At 39.7% G+C, this 17,412-nt stretch overlaps 1 protein-coding gene across 3 annotated transcripts in view; it reads left to right on the forward strand.

Annotated features, from left to right (window-relative positions):
• The window catches only part of fstl5 (follistatin-like 5), a 201,345-nt gene that overhangs the window by 128,611 nt on the left and 55,322 nt on the right, over positions 1-17,412 (forward strand). Inside the window, exons 7-9 of one of the 3 annotated variants that reach the window (XM_084954596.1) lie at positions 7,933-8,099; positions 12,581-12,595; positions 16,063-16,183. In XM_084954596.1, the coding sequence (XP_084810722.1) occupies positions 7,933-8,099; positions 12,581-12,595; positions 16,063-16,183 (303 nt within the window). The remainder of the gene's footprint in view (positions 1-7,932; positions 8,100-12,580; positions 12,596-16,062; positions 16,184-17,412) is intronic. The other 2 variants (XM_084954604.1, XM_084954614.1) reach the window with 2 other exon arrangements.

A 17,412-nucleotide genomic window follows, 5' to 3' on the forward strand; every position in this document is an offset into this window, starting at 1 on the left:
TGAAGGAAAGGCGCAATGTTTCCCTGTCAGCAATGTGGGTTTCTCTTAATAAATGCATAAAAAGTCACCTGATTAGTGTTTCTTATTATAAAGGGAACGATTTCTTTTCTTTAAGTAGCGCAATAAGCCACAGCAGTTCAACATGAAAAGCAAAACTACGAATCTTCTTTGGGAAAACAAAGGACATGGGAATGTTTCACCAGTCAAACTATTTTCTGTTTCTGCCAAACATCCAAGTCCACAGAGTCATTCATGCGCTATATCAAAAACACAGAAGCAGAGACTCGATTCTTCTTGCTTTGGGAGAAAGTTTGCACAAATCAAGTCAACCATCCAAGATCAGAGAGCATTCAGATGAATGTGTATTCTGTTTTTTTTGGGGGGGTGTTTTTTACCTTTGAGTCTATGCATATGATCTATGAATACTGAGCATCAGGGAAAAATACTTTTATCTCCTCTTCAAAATGTCAAACTCAAAAGCAATTGGGGCTACACAGGCGTTCAGCTTTGGTAATATTGAATGTCATTAGGATTGAGCGAGGGAGTAAGTTAGAAAGGAATGAAAGACTTGGTGAAGAAAGACAACTCGAGTGAGCATGTATTTGAAAAAGAGGGCGACAGAGCATGATAGAGGATGGAGTAAGAGGGTTGGCTAAGCAACCTTGGTGCAATTTGTCTTCATGCAGCTGGTCCTTTGCAGCGTCCTCTAGGCAGAGCCTATTTTCCCTGACAAGCTTGTTGCCTCCAGTGCAATAGGTGATTTACCTCGTGCCGTGCCACTGACCAACATCCCCTTCTGAGAGCAGAGGAGAGTAAATCAAAAGTCTGGACCTTACCGTTAATCACTAATTACAGGTCGAACTGTGAAGGTTGATCCTTCTCTGGGGGCTGAGTCCCTCAGGCCTCAAATCAGACCAAAAAGAGGAGCCGGTGCCACTTCCTCCACTGATAAATCTTCAGGAGCTGCTGCACGCTGAAGGCTTTCAGCTGGCTCTGGCTGCCCAGACTCCCCTTTCTCTGAGGATTTTCTCATTCGGGTTGGATCCCTTCCCTTCCATCCCACCCTTGCTCCACCCAATAGCTAAAGCTTGCCTGCCTGTCTGCCTGCCCACTTTCTTCTTAAAATTCTCCCTATACCTTCACAGATTTCTATCCCTCTGGGGATCAGCAGCAAATCGAGTTTGTTGCTTGCAGCGTATTCCAAAAGCATTAAGATACAAGGGTGCTGTAATTGAATGGTTAGGGAGGACATTATTGAAGGAGATTTTTGTCAGTGTATCCACCCACCACCACCTCAGCACCATGTAGAGCACCAAGTAGCTCCTTGGATTGTTGATCTGCTGGCTATATTGTTATCAGTGTCAGGGGAGGAGGAGGTATGTGGCCACGAGTGACTGAGGATCCACTTTCCTTAAATCTTTGCTTTCTGCATGAGGGTTATGTTATTGTGTTTTGTTTTCCTTGCTTTGTTTTTCTTCTTACTTTCCCAATTATGTTTTCTTCTGGACATTGTTAATTTTACCTGACACCTTGATTGCTTCATTTTGGGTTGCTATGACTATAGTTAATGTAACATGAATTTGGTAAAAGTACACTCAGACTCAGCCCATTATTAGTGTGAATGCTTTTCAAGCATTCACAGTATTGTTCTTCGAATCTTTATTATTATTTTTCCGTACGATTTTTGGACGCCAACTCCTTCAAAACCGTTCAACTTAGAAAAACCATTCAAACACCATTAGATTCCTCTTCTTTTGGACAAGTGTGCTTCTATTTTTCTCATTTTTAACATTTATATTTTTAATTTTATTCAACTTTTTTCAACAAAAATTTCCCATGTATTTCAATGGGGAGACCCTTCAAATCCTCATTCAACTTACTTATTTTTCAACTCTTACTACTTCCACATACGTTGACATAGAGCCACCATTCAAACTTTAAAACGAAGCCAAGAGATTCAACTATTCAACTTGTATTTATCTTTTCAATATCTATTATACTTTTTCTTCAGTTCTAGTTTAAGTTTCATGCTGTTTTTTCAGCCGTTTCAGAGTTTATAATGGGTGTGTATGGGACGGAATGTTGCCGCTAGAGTGAGACAGCTCAACTGCTAGAGTGAGAGGAGCAAAAAAATTAATCTTAAAATCTTTTTTAAAACTGCTGCTGTGTCCGCAGCGTTTGCTCTATAGGTATGATTTTACCCTCAAAACGTAGCCATCGCTGTCCTCTTTCATCCAATGTGTTTACTATTGTACTAGGTGTTATGGTTCTTTCATAAATGTCACCAATGCACAGCCTCCTCCCTCCAACTCTTCCATAGACTCTAATGTTAAAATGGCTCAGAAGGTTCGTTTGAAAATCAGAAGAGCATGGTGTCTTTCCACTGTCACCACGTCCATATAATAAACTCCACAGGCATGAAAACTGAGAATTTGGTAGACTGGACATTGCTGGCGCTCACGGTGAAAGAATTTTGTCAATACGACATGTACTTTTCATTTGGGAAGGATTTGTTTTGGGCTGACTTTTCTGTTCATTTTAAGCAGCAGAAGTGAGGTGCATGTCTGTGTGCGTGTGTATGGAGCCATTGGGTGCAGTCACTATAGCAACCAGGCTCACACCTGCCTGCTTAACGAGCTCTCTTTCACTGTGCCAAGATTCATCTTAAACACTTCTCTTTCAACTGCTGCTGTGTCCATAGTGTTTGCTCTACAGCCATCATTTTACCCTCAAAATGTAGCCATCGTTGTTCTCTCTCCAACAGCGTGTCTTTCAAAGCTTAGACATTTAAACTTTTTAAACTGTGTGGATCCAAGTGGAGGGATCACATTTTAGTCATTCAGTGATTCAAAGAATATGAACTTTTAATATTCATTCAGATGTTTTCTGACTCTAAAATGTATTTTCTCATTACTTAGGTTTTTCTAATTTAAATTTAAAAACTTTTCAGCTATTTTCCAACTTCTTCTGTGTGAACATCAGCTTTCAAAAGTTCTGCACTTTTGTTTTCAGGTTAAAAACTCTGTATTTTCCAGCTCATTCAACATTTTTAGCTTAATATTCAGTAATTAATTCATTTCAGCTCATACATTCAGATTCAAGCATTCACACTGCAGTTTCTTCAGAAAATGCACTTTCTAGTTTTCTCATGAACTTTGATTTAAACAAAGTTGAAGTAAAATAAATACCCATTTATTACAGGAAGGATAAACGTAAACCAAACTTACCAAATTGTCAATAAAAATAGAATGCAATGATCTCTTAAATTATTAATGATAGTAGTATAAAGAGTACAAGTCAAATGTTTGAACTGATAAATGTCTGTTTTAAGCATATATAGTCATCTTAAATTTGCCTGCCAAGCATTTGAAAGAAATTTATGACGGAAGGTAAAAAAACCAGTGGACAAATTGTGTGATTCTTAAGCAAAAACAGTGACACACACCCAAAAAAAAAAAAAACCTCTTGTGGAACATCTGAAAAGTAATAATTGGTGAACCTGGCAAAATGTCACCTTGTCTCTTAGATACTGATAGCTTTAAAAACAGAAGCAATTCTTCCATTTTGACAACTTCTAAGTATTTAAGGCGAGTGACACGAGCTGGAGCTGCTGCTTCAGTTTTCATTGATATAGCCTGCAGTGTTCTTAAGAAAACACGAGGGTGCAATAGGTCAGGAGTTGCATCAGTAGCACTTATTTACAGGGTTGTGCACTATGAGGTCTGCTGTAATGTCCTCAGGCTCTTGAGAGAGAGTATATGGCAAACACGACCAGTGCCACTGGGTCATTGTGTGCCTGCAAACATCACAATGGAAACAGTTTTTTTGGCCTTCCTACACAATCTTTACTGTCTACCAACCCTGCACCATACTTAGGGTCCTTACAACTTTGTCTTATATCCTAAAATAAAGGGGGCGACATAAATTGTTATGTTAGCAGAAGTTATATGCTACCTGTGGCAGTGGCAGTGAAACATGAAGAAATACTGAAGAGGTGAGCTAAAGAGAGCAGTGCATCTGTAAGCCCTGGAACAGCGTTTCCCTTGTTGACCTGAAGTTGTCCGTGTACATCAACACTGCATAAAAAACATGTCTAATGAGCTGCTATAAAACTAGTTTTTGCTCCTAAAGGTTTTTCCATTTCCCTTCAGTCATTATTATTTATTTCCATCCATGACAGCTCTCATATCACCCCCGCTGACAACTGTTGTCATGTCTTTATTACATTCATACAGTTCTTAATTAATCAAATGTGTTCCATCAAATGACTGTCATATTACGGTGTCCACAGGGGAGATGTTCCAATCGTTTATGAAGCTGGTTATTGCTTTTCATGTATCATTTTCACCATGCTTTTTCTAAATCAAAACAAGTGGCAGGTTTATTATTTATTTCCGTCTAAAAAAATACTGTCTGTGCTGGGCATCACATGACATTTTATCATTAACCAACAAAAGAGACTGACTAATGAGCAAATATGTTTGCTTTCTAGGTTTTAGTTTGAATGTTTTCTTTTCTTTTCAACTTCAGTATTTGTGTTCAAGATCATTTGTTATTAAGAAGGAAACACTTTAATTTTCATCTCCTAGGGCAGCGGTCCCCAACCCCCGGGCCTCGGACCGGTACCGGTCCGTGAGTCGTTTGGTACCAGGCCGCGAGAGTTGAGGCTCAGGTGTGAAATGTATGGTTTTCAGGGTTTTTATCGTTTTTCAGCGTTATTTTGTTATCGTTTTTATCGCTTACTCGGTTTTCCTTGGTCTTTTCACGTGTGTTATGAATAAATCTTCTTTTTTTCGGTACCGGTACTAGTTTTATTTTGTTGTATTTATCCGCGACACCTTAAAGGCCGGTCCGTGAAAATATTGTCGGGCATAAACCGGTCCGTGGCGCAAAAAAGGTTGGGGACCGCTGTCCTAGGGGATTGTCGTGCTAGTAATATAACAAAATTAAAAATTATTAAGAAATCTAAAGTTTATCCTTCAAGTTTATCCTTCAAGCTTGGGTCCTCTACCAGAGGCCTGGAGCTTGAGGGTCCTGCACAGTCTGTTTTCCGATTCTTAGGACTGTGTGGTTCTGGAGCAGCTCGTCCAGTTTGGGCATCACTGCCCTGAGTGCTCCCGTTTCCACAGAAACTACTGTTGCCTTTATCTTCTACATCTTTTCTATCTTCTCTCTCAGCCCTTGGTATACCTCTAGGTTTGCGAGTTCCATCTTCCTGAAGTTGTTATGACAGAAGTTGTTATGACAGATTTAGCTGACCATGTCAGCTGGGTATTATAGCTACATGTATCATTGGGCGATCGTGGCTCAAGAGTTGGGAGTTCGCCTTGTAATCGGAAGGTTGCCGGTTCGAGCCCCGGCTTGGACAGTCTCGGTCCTTGGGCAAGACACTTCACCCGTTGCCTACTGGTGGTGGTCAGAGGGCCCGGTGGCGCCAGTGTCCGGCAGCCTCACCTCTGTCAGTGTGCCCCAGGGTGGCTGTGGCTACAATGTAGCTTGCCATCACCAGTGTGTGAATGTGTGTGTGAATGGGTGGATGACTGGTTGTGTAAAGCGCTTTGGGGTCCTTAGGGACTAGTAAAGCGCTATACAAATACAGGCCATTTACCATTACTATGGCCTTCTGTTTGTCCACCAAACTGGTGATGGTTAGCCATCACCAGTTTATTTACCTTTATCTGGAAGGCCCACCAGCTCTTAGCTTGGTCATTCACAACCACCCTAACCACCCTATGGGGCGTATCCCATTTTGTGCGAGGAATTTCAAGGCCATGCTCCGCACAGATGTTCCTGTATACTATGCCAGCCACTTGTTTATGGTGTTCTGGTTATATATAGACTTCGAGCATCTTGCTGTTATGTGCTGAATTGTGTCAGGGGCATCTTTGCACAGCCTTCACTTTGGGTCTTGGTTGCTGTGGTGGACCCCAGCCTCTATTGATCTTGCGTTGAGAGCTCATTCCTGTACTGGCATCATTAGGGCCTCTGTGCTGTCTTTCAGCCCAGTTTTGTCCAGCCATTGATAGGATTTTACGATATCAGCCACTTCTTCCATCTGCTGGTGGTACGTGCAGAAATCCGTCCTTCCATAATGGTTCCTTTTCTTGCTCTTATTTCTTGGGTTTTTGCTATCTGAGTTATTCTCTAAACACATAGGTCATCTTCCTGATGTAGCTAAGGAGTCTTTGTTCTTTCATCTATCCAATGCATCTATTCAAGCACAGACTAATGCAATAGCCTAATGGTATACGGGTCACTGACTCACTCCAATGAGCTATAGTGGTAGTCAGTGTTTTTTTTAATCGCTTTTTCATCAGTTGAATAAGAAAAATTCTAGAAGAAACTGCAGCCTTATAAATTACAGCAGAGTTTGTTCAACACTTCACTAACAGTATAATCATTTAAACTTAGTTATTCTTCACTCAGAAGAAAGGGCTCTCATTAATCCTCTAATTTTGATGTAATCCTAGCAGTGATTTGCCTGGGCTTAAACAGGGTTTCATTGGGCCAAATGTGAGATTAGAAGTCTTAACTCAAAGCTTCCCACTGAAAAGAAGTATAGTTTTCACGCGGTCTCAGTGTGATTAGCTTGGATCTAACACGCTAACCAAGTTCACAGTTCAAAGACACAACAAGTGGACCAAACACAGCAAATGAGTGAGAAGGTTAAAAAAAGCAATCAGCAGCCACTGGTAAAAGGGCCACAGGAGTCATGCTGTAATTGAAGGTGTTCTCATCCTCATTCTCTGGGCTGTGGCAAGTGAACACTGTTGGACCTGCTCTTTCATTAGGTTTTGTATTTCATGCCCTTAGGAGCAGAACAAATTGAGTCTCTGTTTCCTTTTGCTCCATTGCTCATTACCCAAGAGAAAGATTAAAAGGCATTCTTTCACAGGCCACATTACATAATATCAGCAAAGAATGGTGGACTGTAAATTGTACTTGTTGTCTCTTCAAAATACTGGACGCACCAAGGCATTAAACAACTTCAGCCATGGTGACCTCTCGCCAAGCTACCCGATCTGACTTACTTGCAGTATTCTCTTTGTGTTGGTCTCATCATCATCAGAATGAGGTTTTAAACACTTGTATGTACTGCAGAAATACTGAAGCGAGTAAAAAACGAACTCTGGTTGAGGTGAGAGGTTGTGTTTCTGTGGGGAACCTCTGTGAACATAGAGAATTTTTTTCTTTTCCTTTTTCTTTTTTGATTTCAATGTTACTTTCATCAGAAAGTGTGTACTCCTGGGCTTTTACAACAGCATGGAGATGTTTTAAACTCTCAGAATACTGAGCATGTTAAAAATATTCCAGCTTTAAGTTACAAAGCACCACGCTTCAGTTGAGATTTTAGTAGTCAGCCGAAGAGTAGTACTGGTGCTTCCCAAGAGTGTCAGGTTTGTTCTTTTAGCTAAAAAAGAAATACATAGTGGTGGACACAGACTCTGCAGAGAGGCTGATAAAGCAGATCTTCCATTAAAGTATCTTCACATAAATTATGCAAAGTATTTACAGAACGTTAAACTTAATTCCCTCTCATTACTGTGCAAAATGCAATAATTGTGCTGCCTCAGTGCATATTTAAAAAAAAGAAGTGTCTCCCGCTATAGCACGGTAGCAACTAATTGAGACACGCTTGTATTGTGTGTCTTATTTTTATGCTTCGTTTTTATGCTTCAAGAAAGATGTGAGAAATCCATGAATTTTGAAACATCTCTGTGGGTAAATTGTGAGCCATTAGAAGAATGAAAAGCCCGTGAGTACTCAATGCAGAAAAAATATAGGATGACTGAGTTGAATCATATTTTTTACTGTTAGCCTTCATGTTCATAGTTTAGAGAGGCCACTTTTACTCAGAAGGTTAATTGTTTCAAAAATCATAAATTGAGCCAAAGACAGTCACTCTAACTTTTCTGTTTATCCTATCAACAGATGCGTACCTGCTCACCCTTCCAGAGGACCAGAAAGTCAGCGTGACAACAGTAACGGTGGGCCAGAGTGCTGTGTTGACTTGCGCCATCACAGGTGAACGGAGACCTCCTATATTGTGGAAGAGAAACCATCAGTATCTGAACTCCTTGAACCTGGAAGACATCAATGTAAGAGCTACCTGTCAAAACTGCCTTTAATTTATTGCTTCTAAATAGATGCAATCTAGTTAGATGTGCATAGAACTTTGAATAGTTCTAATTATTGCATTTTCACAGCAGCAAGTCTCACCAATTTGCAGTTTTTGCAGGGCTGTCACTTTTTTTTCGTTTTGGAAAAAAAATTACACAAAAAAAATCCCTCCTATATTTTCTTCTCATCATATTTCAGCTTTATTCTTTTGGCAGTGGCTCAGATTGTCAGCGCATTTTATTTGACTGTTGGCACTGGCTTTGTATTGTAGGCCTGACAGTAATCCGGAATGTCAGTTTGTGTTCCTGGTGTCTGTGTTTAGAGACTGCTGGGAGGGGCTGGGATTTCAGACAAAGACAAAAGATGAAGGGGGATACCGAAGGGGTTCAGCCCTAGAGGAAGGACCTACTTTTACAACTTGGTGAAAGACTGCGTGTGCGTATGTGTCGGCGTTTTAATCTGTATGCACGGCCCCAGACAGCCCTCTGTGTCACTTTCATCCACATCAAAAGGCGCACGGATACTTAACGTAGCGAGATACACAGAGAGGTACAGAGGCAGCTCCTTTGCTTTACCCTTTTCCTCTCCATGTGTCTGGGCTGACCAAGATGAGTGTGATACTGCTGTGCATAATTAAGTCAACACTGTCGAAGAAGATAAAGGGAAACCCAGCGAAGCCACTAATGTAACATTAAATCTTGATGACCCTTAAAATGAGTAAGAGGCGCCCAGCTGTCGCCAGTCATCCTTGGCACCATCAACTGGCTTTAAGCTAGTGTGCTGGTGCTGGATGGAAGTGATGTGCGACTATTATAGAAACCTGTGCCAACCCCATACGTAAGTTGGATTTTTTTCTCAAGAACGCTTGAGAGGATTTATGGAAGTGAAAAAAAGTGAAATGCAAGGTTTTGTAAGGTCAACCTGGACTTTGATCTTTTTCATATGTCTTTTTCAAGAACTGTTTTACTGCTTTGTTTTTTGTTTTGTTTTTTTGCAAGATTCAACAAAACCATTTTTTGTTTCATCTTCTTATTTTGCCTGAAGACACGGCAGAGTTCAGCATCTCAACGAGAGGTGGTCTTTGTCTGCTTTTCATGCACTGTCATCCGTTTCCACAGTGACCAGTATCAGATCTTGGCCAGGTGTAGTTTCAATTCAAATGTCAGCTCAGGGATGAAAGCTTCTGCTACTGAACGAGGTTCATTATGAAGAAATGCTTTCTCTGGAGTTCATCAATAGCTGGGAAAAATGACAGCATATAGACGAAGGAATAAAAATGACCTATTTTAAAACTGTTGGGCATTGCTATGATTTTACATCAGAACTTAGATAAAAAAAATCTCTCCACCTTTTCTACTCATACATTTTTTTCCCATTATTGTGAGAGCAGGGAGGAGAACAGGCTGTGCTGGTAATCAGAGTTCTGCCTTTTGTGGTTTGCAAACGTCTTACTCTTAGAGAAAGCATCAGCATTTGATGTCCGTCCACAGAACTCAAGGTTTGAGTTGCACATCATGGAGAAAGCAGAGTTGAAAGAAGGCTTCAGCTAACAGTTTGCATTTTAATTAACCCTAACCCACTTTGGTACCCCCAGGGCTTCATAGTACTTGTGGTAAATGTTGACACATAAATTATACTCGCTATGCCTCTCGCTCCATGGTACACACAGCCTGTTGGGTTGATGCCAGTGCAGCTTCATGAAGTGAAACTGAGTTGGACAACTACAGGGACTAATCTGGCACTTCATACTGAGAGAACTTGATCTAGTCTGATCCTCGGGGTATGCGATTGTCAGATTTGATTTTTTTTTGTTGGTACCTAAAAACGCCCAAGTTTACAACCTCTGCTGTTGCTCAGATTACCTCTTCACTTACACTAAACAGTGTCAGCAAGGCAATCGGCATGAATGCTAACAGCCTCTTGCTTTTTAACAGAATACTGTGTGAAAGCCACACAGCATCAAGAGGAGCTACCAGTGGAACAGGCGCAGCTCATTCCAGATTTATTTTTGGCCCTCAGACATCCAGTCAATCATTGTTGTTCTTTCCAGAGAGGAGAATGGATTTTGCCTGCATTTGGCATCCACAAGCCCTTTCCCAAATTGCCTTGCAGACAATTTCTGTATAATTGCTGACTGTTAATATTTGTGAGCATCTGATGCCAGCCTTAATTGGAGTTATATTCCTGTGAGTACACATGGGAGATTTATGCTGTGTAATCTCGCAGGGCCTCCCAATTTTAGAACGTTGTTATTTTAGATTTTTTTTCCCTCAGACTTAGTGAATTGCACATTAATCCCAGCGGGGCGCTTGTATCCTGGAGTTCAATAGAGCCTCTCTGAATTTTGACAAAGCAGCTTACTGTAATTCCGTGAAGTTGACAGTTGCTGGCTATTGCATCATCATCCAAGGCTGTCAGTATTTCAATCCTCCCTGAGTGGCCAAGCCAAAGACACAGTTGTGTACTGTGCATGTCTCTGTGCAAGAGTTTGTGTGTGTACCTTCGTATTTGCTTTTGGGGATGATGACTCTTTGGTTTTGGCAAAAGTTCAGATGATGACATTTTTGTAATTTTTCAAAAGTTTGAAAATCCATCTATTTAAAGGAGTATTTAGAAGGGATTTGTATACAGTATTTCTCAGCAGCTTTCAGAGTAGTACGTCCTACTTAAACTAGTGCTTTCACAATAGAAACATATCTCATTAGGACCAAAATCTTTGATCTGAATCATAAAAAACATGCATATGTTTAAAAATAGAAATGTTTTGAAGACAGACACTAAAGCTTCAATAGAAGAAGATGAAACACAGGAAACAGCACAAGCTTATCTGAATGTTTCCTATTCTCCTTTCTGATCACATGCATTGAAGTCGGTATTTAGCTGATATAATTCTTAAGCAGCTGTTTTTTTTTTAAATTGAATGCAACTCCTGTGCTGTTTCTAACAGATGATTCAATCAAGTTTTGTGATAACACATTTCAGATAATACATGAAATAACTGAAACTCAGTGTCCTGTTTTAAAATAGCTACAAAAACATGTAATTTAGCAAAGCAATCATATGGTCTGGAAGCTTAGCTCATATTCTGTACTGTCTGTACTGGGTGACTTGCTGCCGTGTCAGTGTGCATTCAACAGACAGTTTGCTGAGAGAAGAGCTGAACGGCCAACTTATATCTCCTAAAGTGATGCCACAGTTAAACACTATAAAACAAGAAACAAATTGCAAAAACTGCAAATGTTCATATTTGAGACAAGTGCATTTATCATTTTTTACTAAGCCTTGATGATGCAAGAGTTAGCACTAGGGCAGGTTAATAACTCCCGATTTCCAGAAAGTTGATCGAGTTCATTTGGATGCAACATTTTCAGTGGTACAAATGTTTCATCACTCATCCAAGTGACTTCTTCAGTCTCAGCTGATTGCAGGTTTCCCCAGGCTTATCAACAGTACAGTTGCATAACGATCAAAACTACCACCACTGCATAACGATGAGTTACGAGATCCAAGAGAAAAGGAGGACACTCGCTGCCCAAGTGAAAAGCATTGTTGATCTCATATATGTCACGAGTGTTGGAAGAGTTGAGATGCATATTTTTAAAACTCTGTGTCTCTGTGGCTTTCAAACCCGAAATGCAATGCACAAGAAATGGTCCACCTCAAGCAAGCATCAGGTTCACAGCAGGAATACTACTTGCTAGTGCCAAAAGCACTGAGGAAACCAAGTAACCACTGCTAAGTGGTTGCAATCAATCATCACTCTTTACACCTACATGCCAGTGGCCACTCTTTGAATGAAAGGATGAGGAAAGAATTCTGGTTTGAGCAGATATTTATGTAAAAAGGAATGACCATCTCAGAGTTCAAACAGTCCAGTACTGTGATTTCAGCCATTCTCCAGTTCTCTGTGAGTAATGCTCATGGCCACTGATTAATGCTCATGACAATTTGCATATCAATGATCAGGAAACCGAGCTTGTGGCTCATTGATACATAATGATGATAATTTTGATCATTATGCAGTTGTACTGTTTATAAGACTGGGGAAACCTGCAATCAGCTGAGACTGAAAAAGTCTCATGGATAAGAGATGAAATGTACCTAAATTACTGAGCACGTGCCAAGACAAATCTCCTGGTTGTGTGTATATATTCTCCCTGTCAATGTGTGGGGTGTTTCGATTTGCACCGGTTTTCTCACACAGTGCAAAGGCATGCTTGTTAGGTTAATTGGTAATTTTAAATTAGCCATTTTTCTCTGTCTGTTGCTCTGTGACTGGTGACCTAACTTCCGCCCCTTGACAGCTGGTAGTAGGCTATAGACCCCATTTGGATAAGTGGCTAAGAAAACATTGGTACTTTATTATTTGCTTCCCTTTTTTGGTTTCAAATCCATCTCTTTCATAAATGCTTTGATTAGAAATGAACCTCTAAATCTTTGACTTCTGTTTTTCCTCCAGCAGATCCCGTCTCAGGTACGGTGTTTTTGGTTTTTGGTTTCACCAAACTGACATCAATTCACGTTTTCTGTTATTTCATCCCAAAAAAGCCCACAAAGCTGTAAAGTGCTGACAACAAATCATGTCTGTCAGCTCAGGGATGGGACAAAAAAGTCTGAAAATATTACACATGAACTGTCATGCAAACTTTTATGGGACAGTTAAATCTAAAGAAGTAATCTGGCCAAAATAAAGGTGTTAAGCTAGTAGAAGATACTAGGATTATTAGCATAAGTAAGGTTGAAAAGTAAATTTTACATGCCTATTATATGTTCACCTTATTGCTATTTTAAAGGGTAATATATTCCAATAAATACCTGGTAGTGGTCAGCCGTGCAGATAGGTCTTTTATGTCACATTTAGAAATATGTCTATCTGACATTTACAGCTTTTCCCGCTATGACAGAGGTGACTTGAATTTTGTTTGCAATGCGTGCAACATCAAGACAAATTAACTTCAGCAGCTGTATTTCTCTCCAGGAACTGTCTTCTTAAGTTAGAGAGTGAGCTCTGTGGATTAAGTCAATCCATTTCCAACATTTTCCTTTCCTCTCAAAAGGCAATTCGAAGCAGTGAATCTGCAATGAAGCATTCATAGATAAGTCACCTACAAACATAAAAACAATCAAAATACAAAACTTTATATAAGGAGGAGTTGCAACAAAAAAGTGTTTCTAGGAAAACATGCACCTTTTTTAAATGTCAGTTTTGTTAGCTCAACAGATTAGTACCACTCACCTCCATTGTGCTGGGGCGCAGGAGTAATTACAACAGCTGAAATCTCATAAACATAGGCACATAAAACTGAAAATATTTGCATGGATAGAAATACACAGAGGTAAGTAGTAAAATGGTTCTTTGTATAAAATTGAACTGACATTTTAATGGCGAACAGCCTATTTTTAGCTGGATTGCAAAACATTTCCGTCTTTGTTTACACTGGAGGGTATTTTTACTCAAAATGTCGTGTTCTTCTAACAAAGTTTCATGAGGCTGAGCTAGAAACGTCTTCAAAGGCCATTGTCTGAAATGCCTCATCATACCACAGGTTAGCTATTCAATGAGGTGGCTCTTCAGTGTCCTTTCAGAGGTGACTGGGCAGTGACAGCTTTATTAATTATAGTTTCTTGAGGACTATGGCCTATTTGTAAATCCACCTCTGCCTGCCCTTGTCTCCTTTCCCTACGAGTAGTCCTACCCTTGCCTGTTTCGTGTGCACAGAGCTGGGTGCTGGGTGCTGCTGATAGCTGAGGTTAGGGTGGTGAGGTGAGGTGGAGGAATCTTGTCGACAGCCTCCGCCGTGGCTCGTTCCACCCCTGTGAGTTTCATTTCTCCCCCCATTCATTTTTCATTTAAGAAGGTGACACAATATGCTCTGAGCCCAAGGGGCCAAAACGCACCATCGATTTCCCCTCATATTGTGGAGCTCTGATGCTTCACTCAGCCCGACCCGTTACCAAGCTTGTACGTTAGATCGGAGCACACCGGGACGAACCGATAAACACGCAGTTTGCCTGTAAACATGAGGACTGCCTGTCCCCGCTCATCTGCAGACATTTAAGGGTAAGCTGAATGTCAAGATGTAAAGCTGGCAGAGATGTGATCAAAATGTTAAAAGCTATTTAATGAGAAAAGGTACTTTTCTTCTTATGAACTCTTCTGATAGAGGGTTGTAATTAAGGCTGAGTCTTGACAATGCTGTGTTCAGGTATAATAAACCAGAAGCACTGAAGCAGAATCAAGGATATCCTTAAGAGCAAACGTTCACACTGCTAAAAGATATCTGAATGATTTTTTTTAAGCGTAGCAGCAATCAGAAGTGAACACGTTTTGGCATTTGGCCCTCATCAAGTTAGATGGCAATGGTGAAAACTCTAATGAAGGCAAAGTGCTGCAGCACGCTCATTTCTGAAAAGCCACTGTGCAACACAGTGTTATTGTAAGAACAAGCACTTATTTAAGTAGTCCCAGAAGATTTATAATGTATTCGCTTGATTTAGATGATACGCTTAAAGGAGTGTTGTTATATAATTCAATGTACGTTTATTTTTTCCTCTCAAATATAGAAGCAGATGTCTTCTCTTTAATAGTTACTACCTTATAAAACTGTGTCAACAACTTGGAATTCAAGAGTGAAATTGCCAAACACAATAAATAGTTACACTAATACTAATGAATGAGTCAATAAATAGGAAATAAATAAATAATAGTCAACCATAATATCCCAGGTAACTTCCTGTGCATTAGCATTATTAGCATGTTTAGGTCAAAAGTAAACGACTAAATTTCTTTCTCCTTTAGGGCTGTAAAAACGAGAAAAACACTTTTATTTTTTTTTTTTCAAGCAGAAGAAGTCTTTTTATTACTTTATATGAATCCAATGCAGAAAAAGAGCACCTCTTTAATTAATTTTTAGGAGTAGATTATTATATTACTCCAGGGCTCAACGTAGTACCAAAATGTATTATAGTAACTTGTGAAGATGACTTTTTATTGCAGTGTGATCTTACCAAGAGGGCAGACATTCACTCTGCCAGCACACCATCAATGGGCTCATTAGCTTTGGGGGCTTCTTTCTGTGCTGAAGCTTGAACAATTTATTCCTCTGCCTGCTTTGCTTCCATGCCGGCACCATTTTCTTTTCCTGTTCTCTGGCTTAATAACCACAACACAGCATGAATTAATCATGTTTCAGTTGGCTTTCATAGATTGGTTTTGGTTTTGTTTCACTTGAAATAAACCACATGAGCATTGCTTTGTGTATTTGTGGAACATGCATGAACACAAAGTGTCAATGTTTTGCCTTTTTCAAGGTCAGTTACATTTCAAATGAGTATCTTTTGTTATTTTTAATATTTCATTGTTTTTGTTTGTGAAACACTGTAATTTTTGTGGGTTTGAATCCACTCTGTGTGGAAATTGCATTTATCAGTGGGAGGTACTCTAGCTCCCACAGTCCACAGATATGCACGAGGTTAGGTTAATTTGTGATTCTAAATTGACTGTAGATGTGAACGTGAATAACCTGTCCAGGGTGTACTTCTTACCCTATGACATCTGATATAGTCGCACCACCGATGGATGGATGTGTAATTTCTACAGTAATCATCTGTCACCTCAGCTCCTTTCCATCAGATTTCTTCCACTGATTGGAAAAACTGAAAACAATTCTTCTTAACTGTGTTCTGTGGGACAAAATGGCTTCAACTTTTGACTTAGATTGATGGCCATTAGCTCAGCAATGTGCCTTTTTGGCTGTCATGTGGTAGTTTTAATTTCCTGTTCTATAAACGATTCTCATCTGCACGCCACAGGCTTGTTGCATTTCAACTGAAACGATTCATTTCAAGCTCTCAATGCCTAAAGCCAAAACTGCTGCTTCTGGTAGCTTTCTGTAAGTGATAAAAGCTGTTATTTATTTATTTTCCTTCTATGTGTGGCAGGATTTTGGGGATGACGGGTCACTGTACTTCACCAAGGTCACCACTACCCACATGGGCAACTACACCTGTTATGCTGATGGATATGAAAAACTGTTTCAGACCCACACTCTTCAAGTGAACGGTAAGAGGCTTACACATACATTTGTCACACTATTTGTAAAACAATAGCCCCTGTTTAATGCTAAGATTTCATCTGAAAATCGATATTTGGTAAATAATAGTGACAAAGTGGAAAAAACACATTCTTGCCAGGTTTAAGGCAAATTTACATTTACTGTTAACATTTAGAGTTTTGTTATGATCTCACAATGGTCATTATAATCTCTTTGTATTTGTCCCCACAGTCCCTTGTCACATTTGTGGTTGTATCCAGTCTTTGTTTATATTGCTCTCAAAAAGTCATAACCATAAGTATTTGAACAGTCAAACATTTTTGTGTTTTTGTTTTTTTTTTTTGTCTTGTTTTTTTTTTTTTCTCTGTACGCGACCACCGTGGATTTTAAATCAAAGAACAGAGATGTGATTCAAGTGCAGACTCTCAGCTCTAACTCAAGGGGAATTTGCCTTGAAAAACTCCTGGGTTCCTTTTCCAGTATGCTTTGGGTCGTTATTCATTTGCACAGTCAAGTGCCGTCTAATCAGTTTTGCAGCTTTCAGCTGAATCTAAGCAGAGAGCCCTGCACACTTGAGAATTAATCATCCTTTCTCTGTCACCAGTCGCATCATCAATAAACACTAGTGATCCAGTTCCAGTTGCAGCCATGCCATATGGCATTAAGCTATGCCATAATACTACCTCTATTATGCTGGGGAAGGTTAGGGTTAGGGTTTGGGTTTAGGGGTAGGTTAGATCATGAGCTGTTCTAATCTGGCCTTTTTGTTGAGTGTAACCAGTGGTTTGCACCTCTTTGTAAACCCTCTGCAATTGCATTCATGAAGGCCTTGACAATGATACACCTCCCTGAGTGTGTTCTTGACTTGATTAGATTTTGTGAAGGCATTTTTCTTGCATCAGCATTTCTTTATGTTGAGAGATTAATTTGTAATGAAATAACAAGGGAACAGGTTGTACCTGGCTAGGAATCTGATTGTCAGTCAGTTGTCTAACTATTTTTGAGCCTCTGAAAATGGGAGGCTATATGTAAAAATAAGTATAATTCCTAGAGGAATAATTTTTTTAATAACTTGAATTAAAACTGAAAGTCTCTTCTTCAATCACATGTTCATTGTTTGAGTTAAAATCCACTGCAGTGTTGTACAAATCAAAATTACAAAAATCGTTGTCCAAAAATGGACTTGTGGACTTGACTGTAGCGGTGCATTTAGAGCCAATAATGGGCTTTTAAAACA

Source organism: Perissodus microlepis, chromosome 2 (genome assembly GCF_051167445.1).
Source record: "Perissodus microlepis isolate ML-2025 ecotype Zambia chromosome 2, ASM5116744v1, whole genome shotgun sequence".
NCBI lineage: Eukaryota > Metazoa > Chordata > Actinopteri > Cichliformes > Cichlidae > Perissodus > Perissodus microlepis.